Below are 17,209 nucleotides of genomic sequence, written 5' to 3'. Positions count from 1 at the left end.
GATGGAATTTAGGCCCCAGGTCCCATTTCTAATAAATAAGGAAAAACATGTGTGACTGCTAAAGTCATGTTTTAGTCTTATGACCGACTCGTAATCATTACTGAACCAAATTCTTGATGAATGGTACTGATGACTACTTGCTCAAATGATGGGGCTCTCATGTTTTCCTTGTTCACCTACATGAAGAAAGAAAACCAAGACAACAATGTCATGAATGTCTATATATAACTACAGAAACTAGGAATGATCCGTCACCCATTGTTGGGAAAGCAGACAGTCCCATTAATGGACGCGGAGAGCACCCAGCTCTCTAATGTCATTTTGATCACTGTCATATATAATTGTCAGGCATGGCAATCTGCTGGCTTCTTGTTATGTTTCCTGAGTCAGGTGAGGCTCTTCAAAGGACTTCTGGGACACACCAAGCAATCAGTATGTGACAGAGGTGAGATCTTAGAGGTCACTAATCTCTGCTTCCTTCATGTGGTTGGGTGATGACTGTACCAGCAAGGCGGGTGGGTGCTTGCAAGCTTTTCATTAAATCTATTGACTTTGAGTTCGTATTTTACCGCAGCCACCTGACCTTGACATGAGGAGTTTCACATATATCTCACCACTTAATTATGGCACTTTCTCACCATCTAATAGGAACAGGAAACAGAATGGACTGAAAAGAAGGTAAAATATATCATCTATCTAGCTATCTATCTATAGAGAGATCAAATCACAATATAGTCATGTTTTATCCCAATGTTTATTTATTCTGGATATACAAATGAATAAAGGAAAAAGTAATTTCCTGGGATGTCATCTATACATTGGAATTTAAGCTAAAATCTCAGACAATAAGTGTATATGAATACTTACATCTCTATATCCTTCGTGTACATCCCCCGATATATCCCCTTCCACATCTCTACAGCCAACTGGACAGAACCTGCTGAAAATAGATAAGTGAAAAATGGATGAAGCACAAAAGACGTCTTCTGTTAGTCATCTGTCTGTAACAGTTTCCATAAACCTTAAAGGGAATCTGTCACCCCCGGGGAAGTATATAAACCTATTAATATGGGCATACAGGTGATAGAAATGTTAAACTAGTCCTACCTGTATGCCTCATAGCTGCGGTCTTGTTGTTGAGAAATCTCATTTTATTTCTGTATGCTAATGACTTCTTCCAGGCTCCGGGGCGTGTGCTGTCTGGAATAAATCCCTGCCTCCTGTCTTCATTACCATACCTCCCCCATCAGCGGCACAGTGCCCTGTGATGTGTAATGGTGTCCCTGGAATCCGGCGCCCTGCAATAGTGCGATTATACAGTACCTATTCCACCTGTCTCTGGGCATTGGTGGGTCACTGCTACTTATGTTGCAGTGAGCTCTGGTGTGAGTGGCAATAAGGTGCTCTCTCCACCATGCATACATGGGTGACGGGCATCAGAAACTGTATGGTTCCTAACTATGCAAAGAGGTAGACAGTGGGAAGAGCACCTTATCGCTGCACACGCCGGCGCCTGAACAGAAGAACGCTGAATGGAAAACCCATAGAAGGGCAGAATAGGTACTGTATAATCGCACTATTGCCACCATTACACATCACAGGGCACTGTGCCGCTTGATGGGGGAGGTATGATAATGAGATAAGAGGCAGAGAGTTAAGGTACCGTCACACTTAGCGACGCTGCAGCGATACCGACAACGATCCGGATCGCTGCAGCGTCGCTGTTTGGTCGCTGGAGAGCTGTCACCAGCGACCAACGATCCCGAGGTCCCCGGTAACCAGGGTAAACATCGGGTAACTAAGCGCAGGGCCGCGCTTAGTAACCCGATGTTTACCCTGGATACCATCCTAAAAGTAAAAAAACAACCGCTACATACTTACCTACCGCTGTCTGTCCTCGGCGCTCTGCTTCTCTGGTCTGGCTGTGAGCGCCGGGCAGTCGGAAAGCAGAGCGGTGACATCACCGCTCTGCTTTGCGGCCGCTGTGCTCACAGCCAGACCAGAGAAGCAGAGCGCCGAGGACAGACAGCGGTAGGTAAGTATGTAGCGGCTGTTTTTTTTACTTTAACGATGGTAACCAGGGTAAACATCGGGTTACTAAGCGCGGCCCTGCGCTTAGTTACCCGATGTTTACCCTGGTTACCAGCGAAGACATCGCTGAATCGGTGTCACACACGCAGATTCAGCGATGTCAGCGGGAGATCCAGCGACGAAACAAAGTTCTGGACTTTCTTCCCCGACCAGCAACAGCACAGCAGGGGCCTGATCGCTGCTGCTTGTCACAATGGACGATATCGCTAGTGAGGACGCTGCAACGTCACGGATCGCTAGCGATATCGTCTAGTGTGACGGTACCTTTATTCCAGACAGCACACGCCACGGAGCCTTGAAGAATTCATTAGCATAGACAGAGATAAAAAGATTCCTCAGCAACAAGACTGCAGGCATACATGTAAAACAAGTTTAACCATTCTATCACCTGTATGCCCATATTAATAGCTTATATACGTCCCAGTGACTGACAGATTCCCTTTAGTGGCAGAGTCTGATCCGCAAAGCAGATGAGAATAGGACATCCTCTTCAGCCTCCAGGACCGAACACATGGATCTATTTATATTTGGATGGCTCAATGAAACCTATGGATCCATGTGCTGGCCATTTAAAAACATACAGCATACAACGTTTGCCAAAGGATGTGTGAATGTAGCCCAGGTATTATGGTATATGACTGTTCCTAATGTCTTATGCAAAAGCATCAACCAGAAAAGATATGAAATGTTACCTGTATTCAGTCTCCTTAAAATGGTTGGATCGGGACAAGCATGTGATTAAATCTGTTTTTGAAGAACAAACAAAAAAGAAAAATTACTTACATTCACATAGAAGAGGATAGCAGTATAATGGTTTACCCAATTACCAATTAGTGATAATCATTACCAAATAACGCTCATCATATGGGGGGGAAATCTTATGCCTACATATAGTTAACTGTTTCAAGTGTACGATTACTAGAATATCAATAAACATAAGATAATATCACCATCTACTCTACAGACTGGTCAAAACAAAAACCTGTTTATTTCTGCATCAAAACCTGCACCCACTAAACCTTCAGCAATATTGTGTCAAGGCAACACCCACTCTCTGCACCCGCGGTATCTGATGCTGGGTGTCAACCAGCTACCTGCGATTGGCCATCACTAGTGATGAGCGAATATACTCAGTACTCGAGATTTCCTGAGCACGCTCGGGTGTCCTCCGAGTATTTTTTAGTGCTCGGAGATTTAGTTTTCATCGCCGCAGCTGAATGATTTACAGCTGTTAGCCAGCATAAGTACATGTGGGGGCTGCCTGGTTGCAAGTTTATGTTACTGACATTTGGGCTTCTCCACTGTGAGCATCAATTGTCCTACCGTATATTTCTACTAATTTATACACAAGCTACAATTGGGTAACTATCAATACCTGGGTGATCGCTGCTGGCAAAGTTGATTAAAAATCCCCGTCCAGACACATGGAGTCCGCTCTCAAAGCGCATCCTGACTTCATTGGTGTCCAGGTAAAGCTCTTTAGATGCAGTATTCTGGTTCCCACAATAGCTCGCTAAAATAAAAAAAAAAATAAAAAAGATATGTTTGTATATATTTCTTTGGCAACTCATAGAATAAGATATTCCGAAAAATCCCAAGAAGAAGGATGCAGCTGATGATACATTTACCCATCTATAATGTGTTATTTAGGATAGGTTAAAACCGCTCACTGAGTGTTTGGGGATTAGAGGCTTGAATGAAGAATTATCCAGTTTCACGGAAGAAAAATCTTCAGGCATATAAACATAAAAACATCCATAGAAACTACGTGTTTGAAACACATTTCTGTGCGTAAAGCACCCTTAATCATCTTAAAGCACCAGAAACGCGTCAGTTTTTAACATGACATCTATATGTACAGTGGGGCAAAAAAGTATTTAGTCAGTCAGCAATAGTGCAAGTTCCACCACTTAAAAAGATGAGAGGCGTCTGTAATTTACATCATAGGTAGACCTCAACTATGGGAGACAAACTGAGAAAAAAAAATCCAGAAAATCACATTGTCTGTTTTTTTAACATTTTATTTGCATATTATGGTGGAAAATAAGTATTTGGTCAGAAACAAAATTTCATCTCAATACTTTGTAATATATCCTTTGTTGGCAATGACAGAGGTCAAACGTTTTCTTTAAGTCTTCACAAGGTTGCCACACACTGTTGTTGGTATGTTGGCCCATTCCTCCATGCAGATCTCCTCTAGAGCAGTGATGTTTTTGGCTTTTCGCTTGGCAACATGGACTTTCAACTCCCTCCAAAGGTTTTCTATAGGGTTGAGATCTGGAGACTGGCTAGGCCACTCCAGGACCTTGAAATGCTTCTTACGAAGCCACTCCTTCGTTGCCCTGGCGGTGTGCTTTGGATCATTGTCATGTTGAAAGACCCAGCCACGTTTCATCTTCAATGCCCTTGCTGATGGAAGGAGGTTTGCACTCAAAATCTCACGATACATGGCCCCATTCATTCTTTCATGTACCCGAATCAGTCGTCCTGGCCCCTTTGCAGAGAACCAGCCCCAAAGCATGATGTTTCCACCACCATGCTTTACAGTAGGTATGGTGTTTGATGGATGCAACTCAGTATTCTTTTTCCTCCAAACACGACAAGTTGTGTTTCTACCAAACAGTTCCAGTTTGGTTTCATCAGACCATAGGACATTCTCCCAAAACTCCTCTGGATCATCCAAATGCTCTCTAGCAAACTTCAGACGGGCCCGGACATGTACTGGCTTAAGCAGTGGGACACGTCTGGCACTGCAGGATCTGAGTCCATGGTGGCGTAGTGTGTTACTTATGGTAGGCCTTGTTACATTGGTCCCAGCTCTCTGCAGTTCATTCACTAGGTCCCCCCGCGTGGTTCTGGGATTTTTGCTCACCGTTCCTGTGATCATTCTGACCCCACGGGGTGGGATTTTGCGTGGAGCCCCAGATCGAGGGAGATTATCAGTGGTCTTGTATGTCTTCCATTTTCTAATTATTGCTCCCACTGTTGATTTCTTCATTCCAAGCTGGTTGGCTATTGCAGATTCAGTCTTCCCAGCCCGGTGCAGGGCTACAATTTTGTTTCTGGTGTCCTTTGACAGCTCTTTGGTCTTCACCATAGTGGAGTTTGGAGTCAGACTGTTTGAGGGTGTGCACAGGTATCTTTTTATACTGATAACAAGTTTAAACAGGTGCCATTACTACAGGTAATGAGTGGAGGAAGGAGGAGACTCTTAAAGAAGAAGTTACAGGTCTGTGAGATCCAGAAATCTTGATTGTTTGTTTCTGACCAAATACTTATTTTCCACCATAATATGCAAATAAAATGATAAAAAACACAGACTGTGATTTTCTGGGTTTTTTTTTTCTCAGTTTGTCTCCCATAGTTGAGGTCTACCTATGATGTAAATTACAGACGCCTCTCATCTTTTTAAGTGGTGGAACTTGCACTATTGCTGACTGACTAAATACTTTTTTGCCCCACTGTAGGTTATCATGATTTCATGTACTTACCAATAACTGAAGATCTGAGAAGCTGGATTATTCTTCATTGCTGTTTCGCCTTGGCAGAGACACCTTCCGTGCTCCGGACTGGATTGGGGCTACACGTGGTAAGATGGATTTTTTTGCCTATCCGTAGCTTGTGCCCTAGATGCCAGACTGCATGTTCCTAATAAAGTCAATGGAACTTGTGCCTTCTAACCTTAACCTCTTAACGACCGCCAATACGCCTTTTAGGAGCGGCAGTTAAGGGTAAGTCTTATTCCTCAGCGCCGCTTTTTAACGGTGCTGAGAAATAAGGTTATAGTGCCCCCACAGCGTCTGAAAATCTCCGGGGTCTCGGCTATCGGGGGTAGCTGAGACCCCGGAAAACATGATTCGGGTTGGTTTTCACCATTTCCAGTGTTGCGATCACAGTTATTCACCGAATAACTGCGACCGCAAAAAAAAAAAAAAAAAAGTCCAACTTCCTATTTATTTCTCCTCTTCTGATATAATCTAGCACGTCAGAGGAGAGAGAAATTGGTTCTCTCGAGCCAACCCGGTACCTCCGGTGTCCCCCAATCCCTCCGGCATCATCTTCTGGGAAGAAAATGGCGGGTGCATGCGCAGTGCGCCAGCCGAGATCTGCCAGCCGGCAACAATAGATTTTTCCTATTGGTTAATTTTGATCACTGTGATAGGGTCTATCACGGTGATCAAGATTAAAAAAAATAGTAAGTCAAACCCCCCTTTATCACCCCCTTAGGTAAAAATAATAAAATTAAAAAAAAGTATTTATTTCCATTTTTCCATTAGGGTTGGGGCTACGGTTGTGGTGTGGGGGTTAGGGTTGTGGTGGGGTTACGGTTAGAGATGTGGTTAGGGTCAGGGGTAGGGTTGGAGTTAGAATTGGGGGGTTTCCACTATGGAACATCAGGGGTCTCCAAACACTAGATGGCGCCCACCATTGATTCCAGCCAAGTTTGGATTCAAAATGTCAAACGGTGCTCCCTCCCTTCTAAGCCCTGCTATGCGCCCAAACAGTGGCTTTCCCCCACATACTGAGTATCGGTGTACTCAGGAGAAATAGCACAACAAATTTTGTGGTCCATTTTCTCCTGATACCCTTGTGAAAATAAAAAAGTTTGGGTCTAAAGTAAATTATAGGGGAAAAAGTAAAATGTTCATTTTTTTCCTTTCACATTGCTTTAGTTCTCGTGAAGCACCTGAAGGGTTAATACACTTCTTGAATGTGTTTTTGGGCACCTGGAGGGGTGTAGTTTTTAGAATAGTGTCACTTTTGGGCATTTTCTGTCATATTGACCCCCCCCCCCCAAACTAACTTCAAATGTGAGGTGGTCCCTAAAAAAAAAAAAAAAATAGTTTTGTTAATTTTGTTGGAAAAATGAGAAATCGCTGGTCAACTTTTAACCCTTATAACGTCCTAACAAAAAAAAAAAAAATACCGTATATACTCGAGTATAAGCCGAGATTTTCAGCCCAAATTTTTGGGCTGAAAGTGCCCCTCTCGGCTTATACTCGAGTCACGGTAGCGGTGGGGTCGGCGGGTGAGGGCGCTGAGGTATACTTACCTAGTCCCAGCGATCCTCGCGCTGTCCCTGCCTTCCTCCCCGTCTTCTGTGCTGCAGCTTCTTCCCCTCTTCAGCGGTCACGTGGGACCGCTCATTACAGAAATGAATAGGCGGCTCCACCTCCCATAGGGGTGGAGCCGCCTATTCATTTCTCTAATCAGCGGTGCCGGTGACCGCTGACAGGAAGAGGCTGCAGCACAGAAGACGGGGAGGAAGGCAGGGACAGCGCGAGGATCGCTGGGGCTAGGTGAGTATGTTATATTCACCTGTCCACGTTCCAGCCGCCGGGCGCCGCTCCATCTTCCCGGCGTCTGCGCTCTGACTGTTCAGGCATATAGTGTGTGCGGCGCCCTCTGAAGATGGAGGCGCCGGGACCGGACGCTGGGAGCTGCAATCAAGAGAGGTGAGTATGTGTTTTTTTTTTTTTTTTTATTGCAGCAGCAGCAGCGGCCATGGCACAGATATATGTGCAGCATCTATGGGGCAGTATGAACGGCACACAGCACTATATGGGGCATCTGTGCAGCATCTATGGGGCAGTATGAACGGCACACAGCACTATATGGGGCATCTGTGCAGCATCTATGGGGCAGTATGAACGGCACACAGCACTATATGGGGCATCTGTGCAGCATCTATGGGGCAGTATGAACGGCACATAGCACTATATGGGGCATCTGTGCAGCATCTATGGGGCAGTATGAACGGCACACAGCACTATATGGGGCATCTGTGCAGCATCTATGGGGCAGTATGAACGGCACACAGCACTATATGGGGCATCTGTGCAGCATCTATGGGGCAGTATGAACGGCACATAGCACTATATGGGGCATCTGTGCAGCATCTATGGGGCAGTATGAACGGCACATAGCACTATATGGGGCATCTGTGCAGCATCTATGGGGCAGTATGAACGGCACACAGCACTATATGGGGCATCTGTGCAGCATCTATGGGGCAGTATGAACGGCACACAGCACTATATGGGGCATCTGTGCAGCATCTATGGGGCAGTATGAACGGCACACAGCACTATATGGGGCATCTGTGCAGCATCTATGGGGCAGTATGAACGGCACACAGCACTATATGGGGCATCTGTGCAGCATCTATGGGGCAATATGAACGGCACACAGCACTATATGGGGCATCTGTGCAGCATCTATGGGGCAATATGAACGGTGCAGAGCACTGTATGGGGCATCTGTGCAGGATCTATGGGGCAATATGAACGGTGCAGAGCACTATATGGCACAGCTATGGGGCAAGAATGATCTATTTTTATTTTTGAAATTCACCGGTAAATGCTGCATTTCCACCCTAGGCTTATACTCGAGTCAATAAGTTTTCCCAGTTTTTTGTGGCAAAATTAGGGGGGTTGGCTTATACTCGGGTCGGCTTATACTCGAGTGTATACGGTATATGTTTACAAAATTGCGCTGATGTAAAGCAGACATGTGGGAAATGGTATTTATTAACTACTTTGTGCGATATGACTCTCTAATTTAAGGGCACAAAAATTAAAATTTTGAAAATTGCTACATTTTCTAAATTTTTGCCAAATTTCCATTTCTGCATAAATAAATGCAGGTCATATTGAATACATTTTACCACTATCATGAGGTGCAATATGTCACGAAAAAACAATCTCCGCATCAGTGGGATCCGTTGAAGCGTTCCAGAGTTATAACCTCATAAAGGGACAGTGGTCAGAATTGTAAAAATTGGCCTGGTCATTAAGTACCAAATTGGTGTCACTGAGGGGTTAAAATGATGACACTAAAATAAAGGAGTCATTACAGCAGTAGCGTCCTCCTAATGTACAGCTACTGTATGTGAATGTGTCTCCCTAGGTAAAGCTACGTGCACCCCACTGGTCATAGTACGGTATTGTCAAACAAATCCACTTTTTCTCAAGTACAGAGAAATGACAAGCCCATTTATCTCCCCTTTGGATTTTCTCCATCAGTCATTACTGATGGATATAAAAAATATGGTCCAGGTGAGAGGCCAGGCCACGACAGGTCTCTAGCAATCCATTAGATGGATGATGAACAGTACGGAGGAGAGCCATCATAGCACAGTAATGGAAGTGTCAGGCATAATCTACAGACCTGCACTCAGTGACAGACTGATAAAGGGCACTGTGCCCAGGACTGGCCTTATCTATCCCCTGCTCAGCAGACCCTCTCCCTGAGCACTGCTACACCACTGATGGACCTTCCCTTCCAGGAAAACACAATTAGCACCCCAATCAGAGATCTGGGATGGGAGACATGCAGGGTCTGTATACCTGCCTGGCAGAACAAAGATCCCCCCACACTCAGGGTGCTAGTGAAAGAGATATGAGACAAATAGAAAAAGCACCTACGGTAAATATGATCCCATTTATCCTGCTATTAAGAAAGCTGGAGGGCAACCAAGACAATACATCAGCGGATACTCAATAGTCATTTTTTTCCCATTTTAAAAATTACAAAAAAAGAAAATGAGCCAATGCAAAAGTTTGGGCACCCTTGGGAGATTTGTGTGCTCAGATAAGATTGACCAAGGTTTCAGACCTTAATTAGCCTTTAGGGTATGTGCACACGATGCAGATTTTGCTGCGGATCCGCAGCAGTTTCCCATGAGTTTACAGTTCAATGTAAATCTATGGGAAACCAAAAACGCTGTGCACATGCTGCGGAAAAACTGCACGGAAACGCAGCGGTTTACATTCCGCAGCATGTCACTTTTTTCTGCAGAAAAAACGCAGCAAATCTGCTGCGGAAAAATCCGCAGTGGCCAAGAATACGTGTGCACATACCCTTAGGGTTACATATTGTTGACCCTCATTGTTAGGAAAGGCCCGGTGATGCAAATGTCCCAGCTTCTGCTCTACCTACTCTCCTGACATGTCTATTTTATCAAGAATCTGCAGACTTCAGAATCAAGACTAAAGTATCTTAAGAGATGTGCGTTAGGTTGTTGCTCTGTTACTTCTCCAAGGAATTTATGAATCAATTGACAAGTGGGCGTTACCATTTCCCCCTGCACACTGACACTGTCCAATCAGGGCTGACCGTATCAGACTGTGTAAAAAGTAGAACACGCCCTTTTGACGAGGGAATGGTAATTTTATCATGCATTCCTAAGAGTAACAGTAGTGGAACAGAACTATGCAGAGTTATGAGAAGAGATGCTGCAGAATGGATGGATCAGGCATACAAGTCAGGAGAAGACCGCTTTTAAACACCCACCATAAAGAGATTTACAGGATTATTCAGAAATTTGCAAGGAATAAAAATGCCATAAAAGGCTTTGATTATACATAATGAAATTCGATGAAAACTAGATGCCATGCGCCCCATCTATATGTTCTGCATCAACAGAAAGTAGAAATCGAGTATTTTTGGCTACAAAAAAGGTTTCTCAAGTTGAGCAGATCATTGACAGTAATAACACATGTGGAGACTATTGCAGCTTCCTTTTCCAGAGGCCTACAACAGACTAACATCCGTTCTGACCTACCGTCTGAGCGCACACAATACAATGCACATATCCCAATGCCATCATACCTTTGTCCTGACTCTTTACGTCACATGTTGGCTAAATAACAGGAAACAATCACTTGTCCAGGAAAGACTGTAACCCAAACAGGAGCATCTCACAATAATAGGTAGGACATAAGGGCGGTGTCGCATAAACATGGGACATCAATAAAAATGCAAACGAGTATTTGGCTCTACAAGGCACAGAGTAACACCTGGATTCCTGTGCACAGTTTTCTCCTGTAACAAGTGGGATAGGCCTTAATTCGTCATTTGCACTATTTTAGAACTTTTTTTATTAAGTCACTTTTTTCTGCCTTGTGGTTTTTGTGCCTCATACTTCAAAGCGTCACATGTGGTTCATTAACTTGAGGGCAAAGTCTTTATTTTTTGTCATTAACCTCTGTTTTGAAAATTATTACAAATGGTGGGGTGGTGAAGCTGGAGGAGAGGGACTAGTGTGCACTTGTGCAAATCATTTACAGACTTTTTTTTTTAAAAGTCACATTCTGTATCAGGCCCTGTGTTTGTACCATGTGTATGAGTCCAGTGGGCGGTGCTACTCAGTGACGGACAGCGACCTCTGCATGCAGTCATACAGGAATGAATGTCAATCACTTAGTAGGACTTCTGTGCATACAAACACCAGGGATTTCAACAAATATAATGAAAGATAATCTGTAATTTCCCCCCAAAAAAATTTATTAATCTGATTAGCTCCTCCTGCTCTATAACATCCTGCCTGCAGATCAGACACCATTTTCAACACGACAGATTCCCTTTAATAAATCATTGGCCAGGAGTAGAGCCAAAATAATTGTCTGAACAGTGTCAGAAGTGTTTGTGGGCATCACCCAAAACTGCAGTCATCTTATGAAGTTTATATGCTTTTTTTTTTAGATCCAATCTCTGGAACCATGCTATGAAGTCAGATTTGGTGTCTAGGTGCTTACTGTAGATCGCATGTCAGTCATCGTTATTGTTCAATGGTTTCTTCAGGAGGAGACGGCAGAGTGAAAGAAACAGAAGTTGAAGGACCCCACCAATAAATAGTTGTTGGCAGCTACCAATATATGAAGCGGTCTCCTCCTAAGCCTCCTCTGATGACTGTCACTAGATGAAGCAGTCAGTATGTGGAAAAGTGCGGAATCAACGGTTCAATAAACCTGGTTTGTGTAGTCAAGTTCTCCCACTCTTGGTTGTCATTGCTGAAAATATAGCAAACCATAGAACTTGAAGGGCCATGTCATGGTCTAATAAAACTCATGTTTTGCATGTAAGATTGGACATGTGCTCCTAGTCTATCCTGAAACCCTTCACTAGGCGGGGTTGTATTGTAGAGCCGATTTAGAAGGTGGGAGAACAGTGCCCTTATGCTAATATCTTCTGACATGGACAGCTGCTTGTAGAAGCTCAGGCTGAACAAAGCGTGAGGAATGCACAGCCGAAAACAGAGGTCACCTAAGGGTAAGCGGACATATGCTCAGACTCCTTAAGCTCCACAACACAACCTGTTAACTGGTAATTAATTGTAAGAGAGATAACGTATAATTAATCTGTAATCCCCTCATACAGTTTACTGAACAAGAGTAGGCCGAGTAGACATAGCGGACTGACACAGGCGGCAAGGTCTATCTGCAGTAAGTAACCAAGGAGAATTTCCAGTGAACCAGAACTTCCGACATATACTTCAAATAGATGCATTCACCAGAGAATTTTCCTGATTATCTTGTTCTACCTTCTCCATCCCCGCCCTGTATAGTGGACTACACTATTCTATAGGCTTCCAGTGACCCATAGCTCTCAGTATCTCAGTAGCCTAAGGGCATCATATAACAGTACAGTGGCATACATTGAAGGAGTCCATCAAGGGCGTAAGTTGGGAAGTTCTCCTAACCTATATGCTCCAATGTTAAAAAATGGACATTGCAAAAGAAGTGTTAATCCACCCTTTAGGGTTCTCCAGTGAACACAAGTTATCACCCATCCACAGGATAAGCGATAACTTATTGATCACTGGGGTCCAAACTTTGCTGATTGGCAGAAAAGAGCACCTTTATTCCCATTGGAATGGAGCTGAAGTGTGAATGCTTGACCGTTGCGCCATTCATTCTCTAAGTGGGTGCTGACCTCTTGCAGCCCATAGAGAACATATGGAGCGGTGATTGGGCATTCACACTGCCAATCCATTCTAGGGAAGCTCTCTTTTGAGGATAAAAACTTTCCATTCTTTGGATTGGTGCCGGTCTCAGCGGTCAGACTCCCATAGATCAGCAAGTTATCACTATCCAGTGGATGGGTGATAAAAGGGTTCACCAGTGAAAACAATGTCAAGCACCATTCCAGAGTTTTCTTTTATTGCATAGCTGGAGAGGTGCCACTATTCTAAGTTCCCTGCACTTAGTCTCATACTTGCCAGCTGCCGTCTTCTTCTGTTATTGATGCCACTCCGATAGGTGTCCAGCAGTTTGTGATCTGCTGGATTGCTCCAGTGTTTGCTGGGCAGGCCAGAAGTCACTTCTCAATGCAAGTCTATAAAAGCCAGAACGAGGCCTATAGACTTGTATTGAGAGCTTGTGACCGTTACTTCTGACTTCCGGTCAGTCAGAAGTTGCGATCACAAGATGGCAGTGTGGGACCGGAGAGGCACTAGGTAAGAAGATTACTGGGGGCAGGGGAGTTACATTAGTGACACCACTCCAACGCTAAAAATTAAAACAAATGCTGGAGTGGTAAATAATTAATAATAAAAAAAATAAAGTGAAAAAATGTAATTTTGTATTAAAAATAATTGTTTATATAAACAATCATGTTTAATAGGAAAGAAAAATTGCGGCACCATCCCTTTAAGCAGGACATACACATTAGAGGTACATCAGCCATCTTTGAATGCCCCTAAAATCTCTTATGACAACAGGTTACAACTGCCTGATCGATGTAATCGGACAACTGCAATCCGATAAAAAAAAAAAATTCGGATAGCACTTGGCAGAACAATAACCTATGAGATAGCTCACATCCGCAATTATTTGCCAGTTCGGATCGCATGCTCCCATATACAGTTATATGAAAAAGTTTGGGCACCCCTATTAATCTTAAGCTTAATGTTTTATAAAAATTGTTTTTTTTGCAACAGCCATTTCAGTTTCATATATCTAATAGCTGTTGGACACAGTAATGTTTCTGCCTTGAAATGAGGTTTATTGTACTAACAGAAAATATGCAATCTGCATTGAAACAAAATTTGACAGGTGCATAATAAACCTCATTTCAAGGCAGAAACATTACCGTGTCCAACAGTTATTAGATATATGAAACTGAAATAGCTGTTGCAAAAAAAAAACATTTTTTATAAAACATTAAGCTTAAGATTAATAGGGGTGCCCAAACTTTTTCATATACCGTATATACTCGAGTATAAGCCGAGATTTTCAGCCCAAATTTTTAGGCTGAAAGTCCCCTCTCGGCTTATACTTGAGTCATGATTGGCGGTGGGTTCGGCGGGTGAGGGGGAGAGAGGACTGTCATATACTCACCTAGTCCCGGCGCTCCTGTCGCTGTCCCTGCCTGTCCCAGTCTCTGGGTGCCACAGCTCTTCCTCTGTTCAGCGGTCACGTGGTACCGCTCATTAAAGTAATGAATATGGACTCCACTCCCATAGTGGTGGAGCCGCATATTCATTCCTGTAATGAGCGGTCCCACGTGACCGCTTACTACAGGAAGAAGCTGCGGGCGCCGGAGACCATCTGTCCGGGAGAAGCTGCCAGGGACCACGCCGGAGCAGGTGAGTATTTCAGAGTCACCTGTCCACGTTCCACCCGCCGGGTGCCGCTCCGTCTTCCCGTCCTCTTGCTGTGACTGTTCAGGTCAGAGGGCGCGATGACGTATTAGTGTGCGCACCGCCCTCTGCCTGAACAGTCAGTGCGGTTAGACGGGACGCTGAGGAGCAGCGGGCACCAAGCAAGGAGAGGCGAGTATGTCTTTATACTATGGATCATCTTATGGGGCAATAATGAAATGTATGGAGCATTCTATATGGCACAGCTTTATATGGGGCATCTATGGGGCTATAATGAAGTGTATGGAGCATTCTATATGGCACAGCTTTATATGGAGCATCTATGGGGCAATAATGAAATGTATGGAGCGTTCTATATGGCACAGCTATATATGGATCATCTTATGGGGCAATAATGAATTGTATGGAGCATTCTATATGGCACAGCTTTATATGGAGCATCTATGGGGCAATAATGAAGTGTATGGAGCATTCTATATGGCACAGCTTTATATGGAGCATCTATGGGGCAATAATGAATTGTATGGAGCATTCTATATGGCACAGCTTTATATGGAGCATCTATGGGGCTATAATGAAGTGTATGGAGCATTCTATATGGCACAGCTTTATATGGAGCATCTATGGGGCTATAATGAAGTGTATGGAGCATTCTATATGGCACAGCTTTATATGGAGCATCTATGGGGCTATAATGAAGTGTATGGAGCATTCTATATGGCACAGCTTTATATGGAGCATCTATGGGGCAATAATGAAATGTATGGAGCATTCTATATGGCACAGCTTTATATGGAGCATCTATGGGGCAATAATGAATTGTATGGAGCATTCTATATGGCACAGCTTTATATGGAGCATCTATGGGGCAATAATGAAATGTATGGAGCATTCTATATGGCACAGCTATATATGGATCATCTTATGGGGCAATAATGAATTGTATGGAGCATTCTATATGGCACAGCTTTATATGGAGCATCTATGGGGCAATAATGAAGTGTATGGAGCATTCTATATGGCACAGCTTTATATGGAGCATCTATGGGGCAATAATGAAATGTATGGAGCATTCTATATGGCACAGCTTTATATGGAGCATCTATGGGGCAATAATGAATTGTATGGAGCATTCTATATGGCACAGCTTTATATGGATCATCTATGGGGCAATAATGAAATGCATGGAGCATTCTATATGGCACAGCTTTATATGGAGCAATAATCAAATGTATGGAGCATTCTATATGGCACAGCTATATAGGGATCATCTTATGGGGCAATAATGAAATGTATGGAGCATTCTATATGGCATAGCTTTATATGGAGCATCTATGGGGCAATAATGAATTGTATGGAGCATTCTATATGGCACAGCTTTATATGGAGCATCTATGGGGCACTAATGAATTGTATGGAGCATTCTACATGGCACAGCTTTATATGGAGCATCTATGGGGCACTAATGAATTGTATGGAGCATTCTATATGGCACAGTTTTAAATGGAGCATCTTATGGGGCGTAATGCAGCATTACATGGGGCATGTTTTTCTATGGAGCATTTTATGGGCACATCAACTTTATGGAGCATTACATGGGCCCATCATCAACTGGATGGAGCATTATATGGGCCCATCATCAACTTTATGGAGCATTATATGGGCCCACCATCAACTGTATGGAGCATTATATTTTTGAAATTTACCAGTAGCTGCTGCATTTTCTACCCTAGGCTTATACTCGAATCATTAAGTTTTTCCAGTTTTTTGTGGCAAAATTAAGGGGGTCGGCTTATACTCGAGTATATACGGTAACTGTAAGTCCATGGGTGCATGTGAAACATCTCACTGCACTTGGATATCACCAGAGTGCAGTGCGATTACCAATGGAGGAGATGGAGAAATTAATTTCTCCATCTCCTCCGCAGCTGTGCTCCAATTCTCTGATGCAAGCACAAATACTTGGATCACGCTCGCATGAGCTCAGTGTCATTAGCATACCGCATTCAATACTTTTGCATCGGATGTGATATGATAGTGTGTTTCTGGCCTAATACAGAAAATAAAAAAGTCTGGCAGCAACTTTCAGTGGGAATTGGGAGGCACAGCTCGAGAGGATCCTTGGGGACTGAGTGTTAGGATCAGCAAGTGATCGGTTCTCCTGTGGATAGATGACAATCAGCAATCACCATCGTATACCCAATGCTTACCAGGTCCTCTTCATTTTTATACAGAGACCGGATATATTCTACTGTCAGCAAGGGAGGGACGGATCATTTGCGATTCAGGGCATCACACTTCAAGATCATCTACACCTCTTAACCCTTTCCAGGGAAATAATAAGGCGGCTTGTATAATATAGGAGGTGGATTGTCAGGAGATTACTTTCATCCGGATCTGTCTCAGGCAGTGAAACAAACAGGTGGCACAACCCATTTTGTGTCAACTCACCAACTTCTTCATCTGATGATCCCTTGTAGATTTTAAGATAAGCAGATTCACAGTCTGGGGATTCTATATCCAGGTCTGCCATCTTCACATACAGGCTCTTCCCCATGGGTACTCGGATCGTCACCGTACACTGGGTGTAGTTTGGATAGGTACCAGGATAGTTCTTCGATGTTATCGTTCCACTTTCTTCATTACTGACGATATGTCCACATCCACCTACTGTAAAAGCAAAGAAAGACGAACAATAAACTTACACTTATCTCTTCACACCCATGCTACACA

The 17,209-nt window shown here is 43.6% G+C and overlaps 1 protein-coding gene across 2 annotated transcripts in view; it reads right to left on the bottom strand.

The window, feature by feature from the left end:
* DCBLD1 (discoidin, CUB and LCCL domain containing 1) overlaps window positions 1-17,209 on the bottom strand; it is an 88,427-nt gene that overhangs the window by 22,660 nt on the left and 48,558 nt on the right. Inside the window, exons 2-5 of one of the 2 annotated variants that reach the window (XM_069726200.1) lie at window positions 16,928-17,146; window positions 3,467-3,604; window positions 2,784-2,835; window positions 868-940 (exon numbers count right to left, since the gene is read on the bottom strand). In XM_069726200.1, coding sequence (XP_069582301.1) covers window positions 868-940; window positions 2,784-2,835; window positions 3,467-3,604; window positions 16,928-17,146 — 482 coding nt within the window. The remainder of the gene's footprint in view (window positions 1-867; window positions 941-2,783; window positions 2,836-3,466; window positions 3,605-16,927; window positions 17,147-17,209) is intronic. The other variant, XM_069726202.1, reaches the window with a different exon arrangement.

The sequence above is a fragment of the Ranitomeya imitator genome, chromosome 5, assembly GCF_032444005.1.
Source record: "Ranitomeya imitator isolate aRanImi1 chromosome 5, aRanImi1.pri, whole genome shotgun sequence".
Lineage (NCBI taxonomy): Eukaryota > Metazoa > Chordata > Amphibia > Anura > Dendrobatidae > Ranitomeya > Ranitomeya imitator.
Note: the sequence above shows the minus strand (reverse complement) of the source record. Positions and strands in the feature narration are given on the sequence as shown.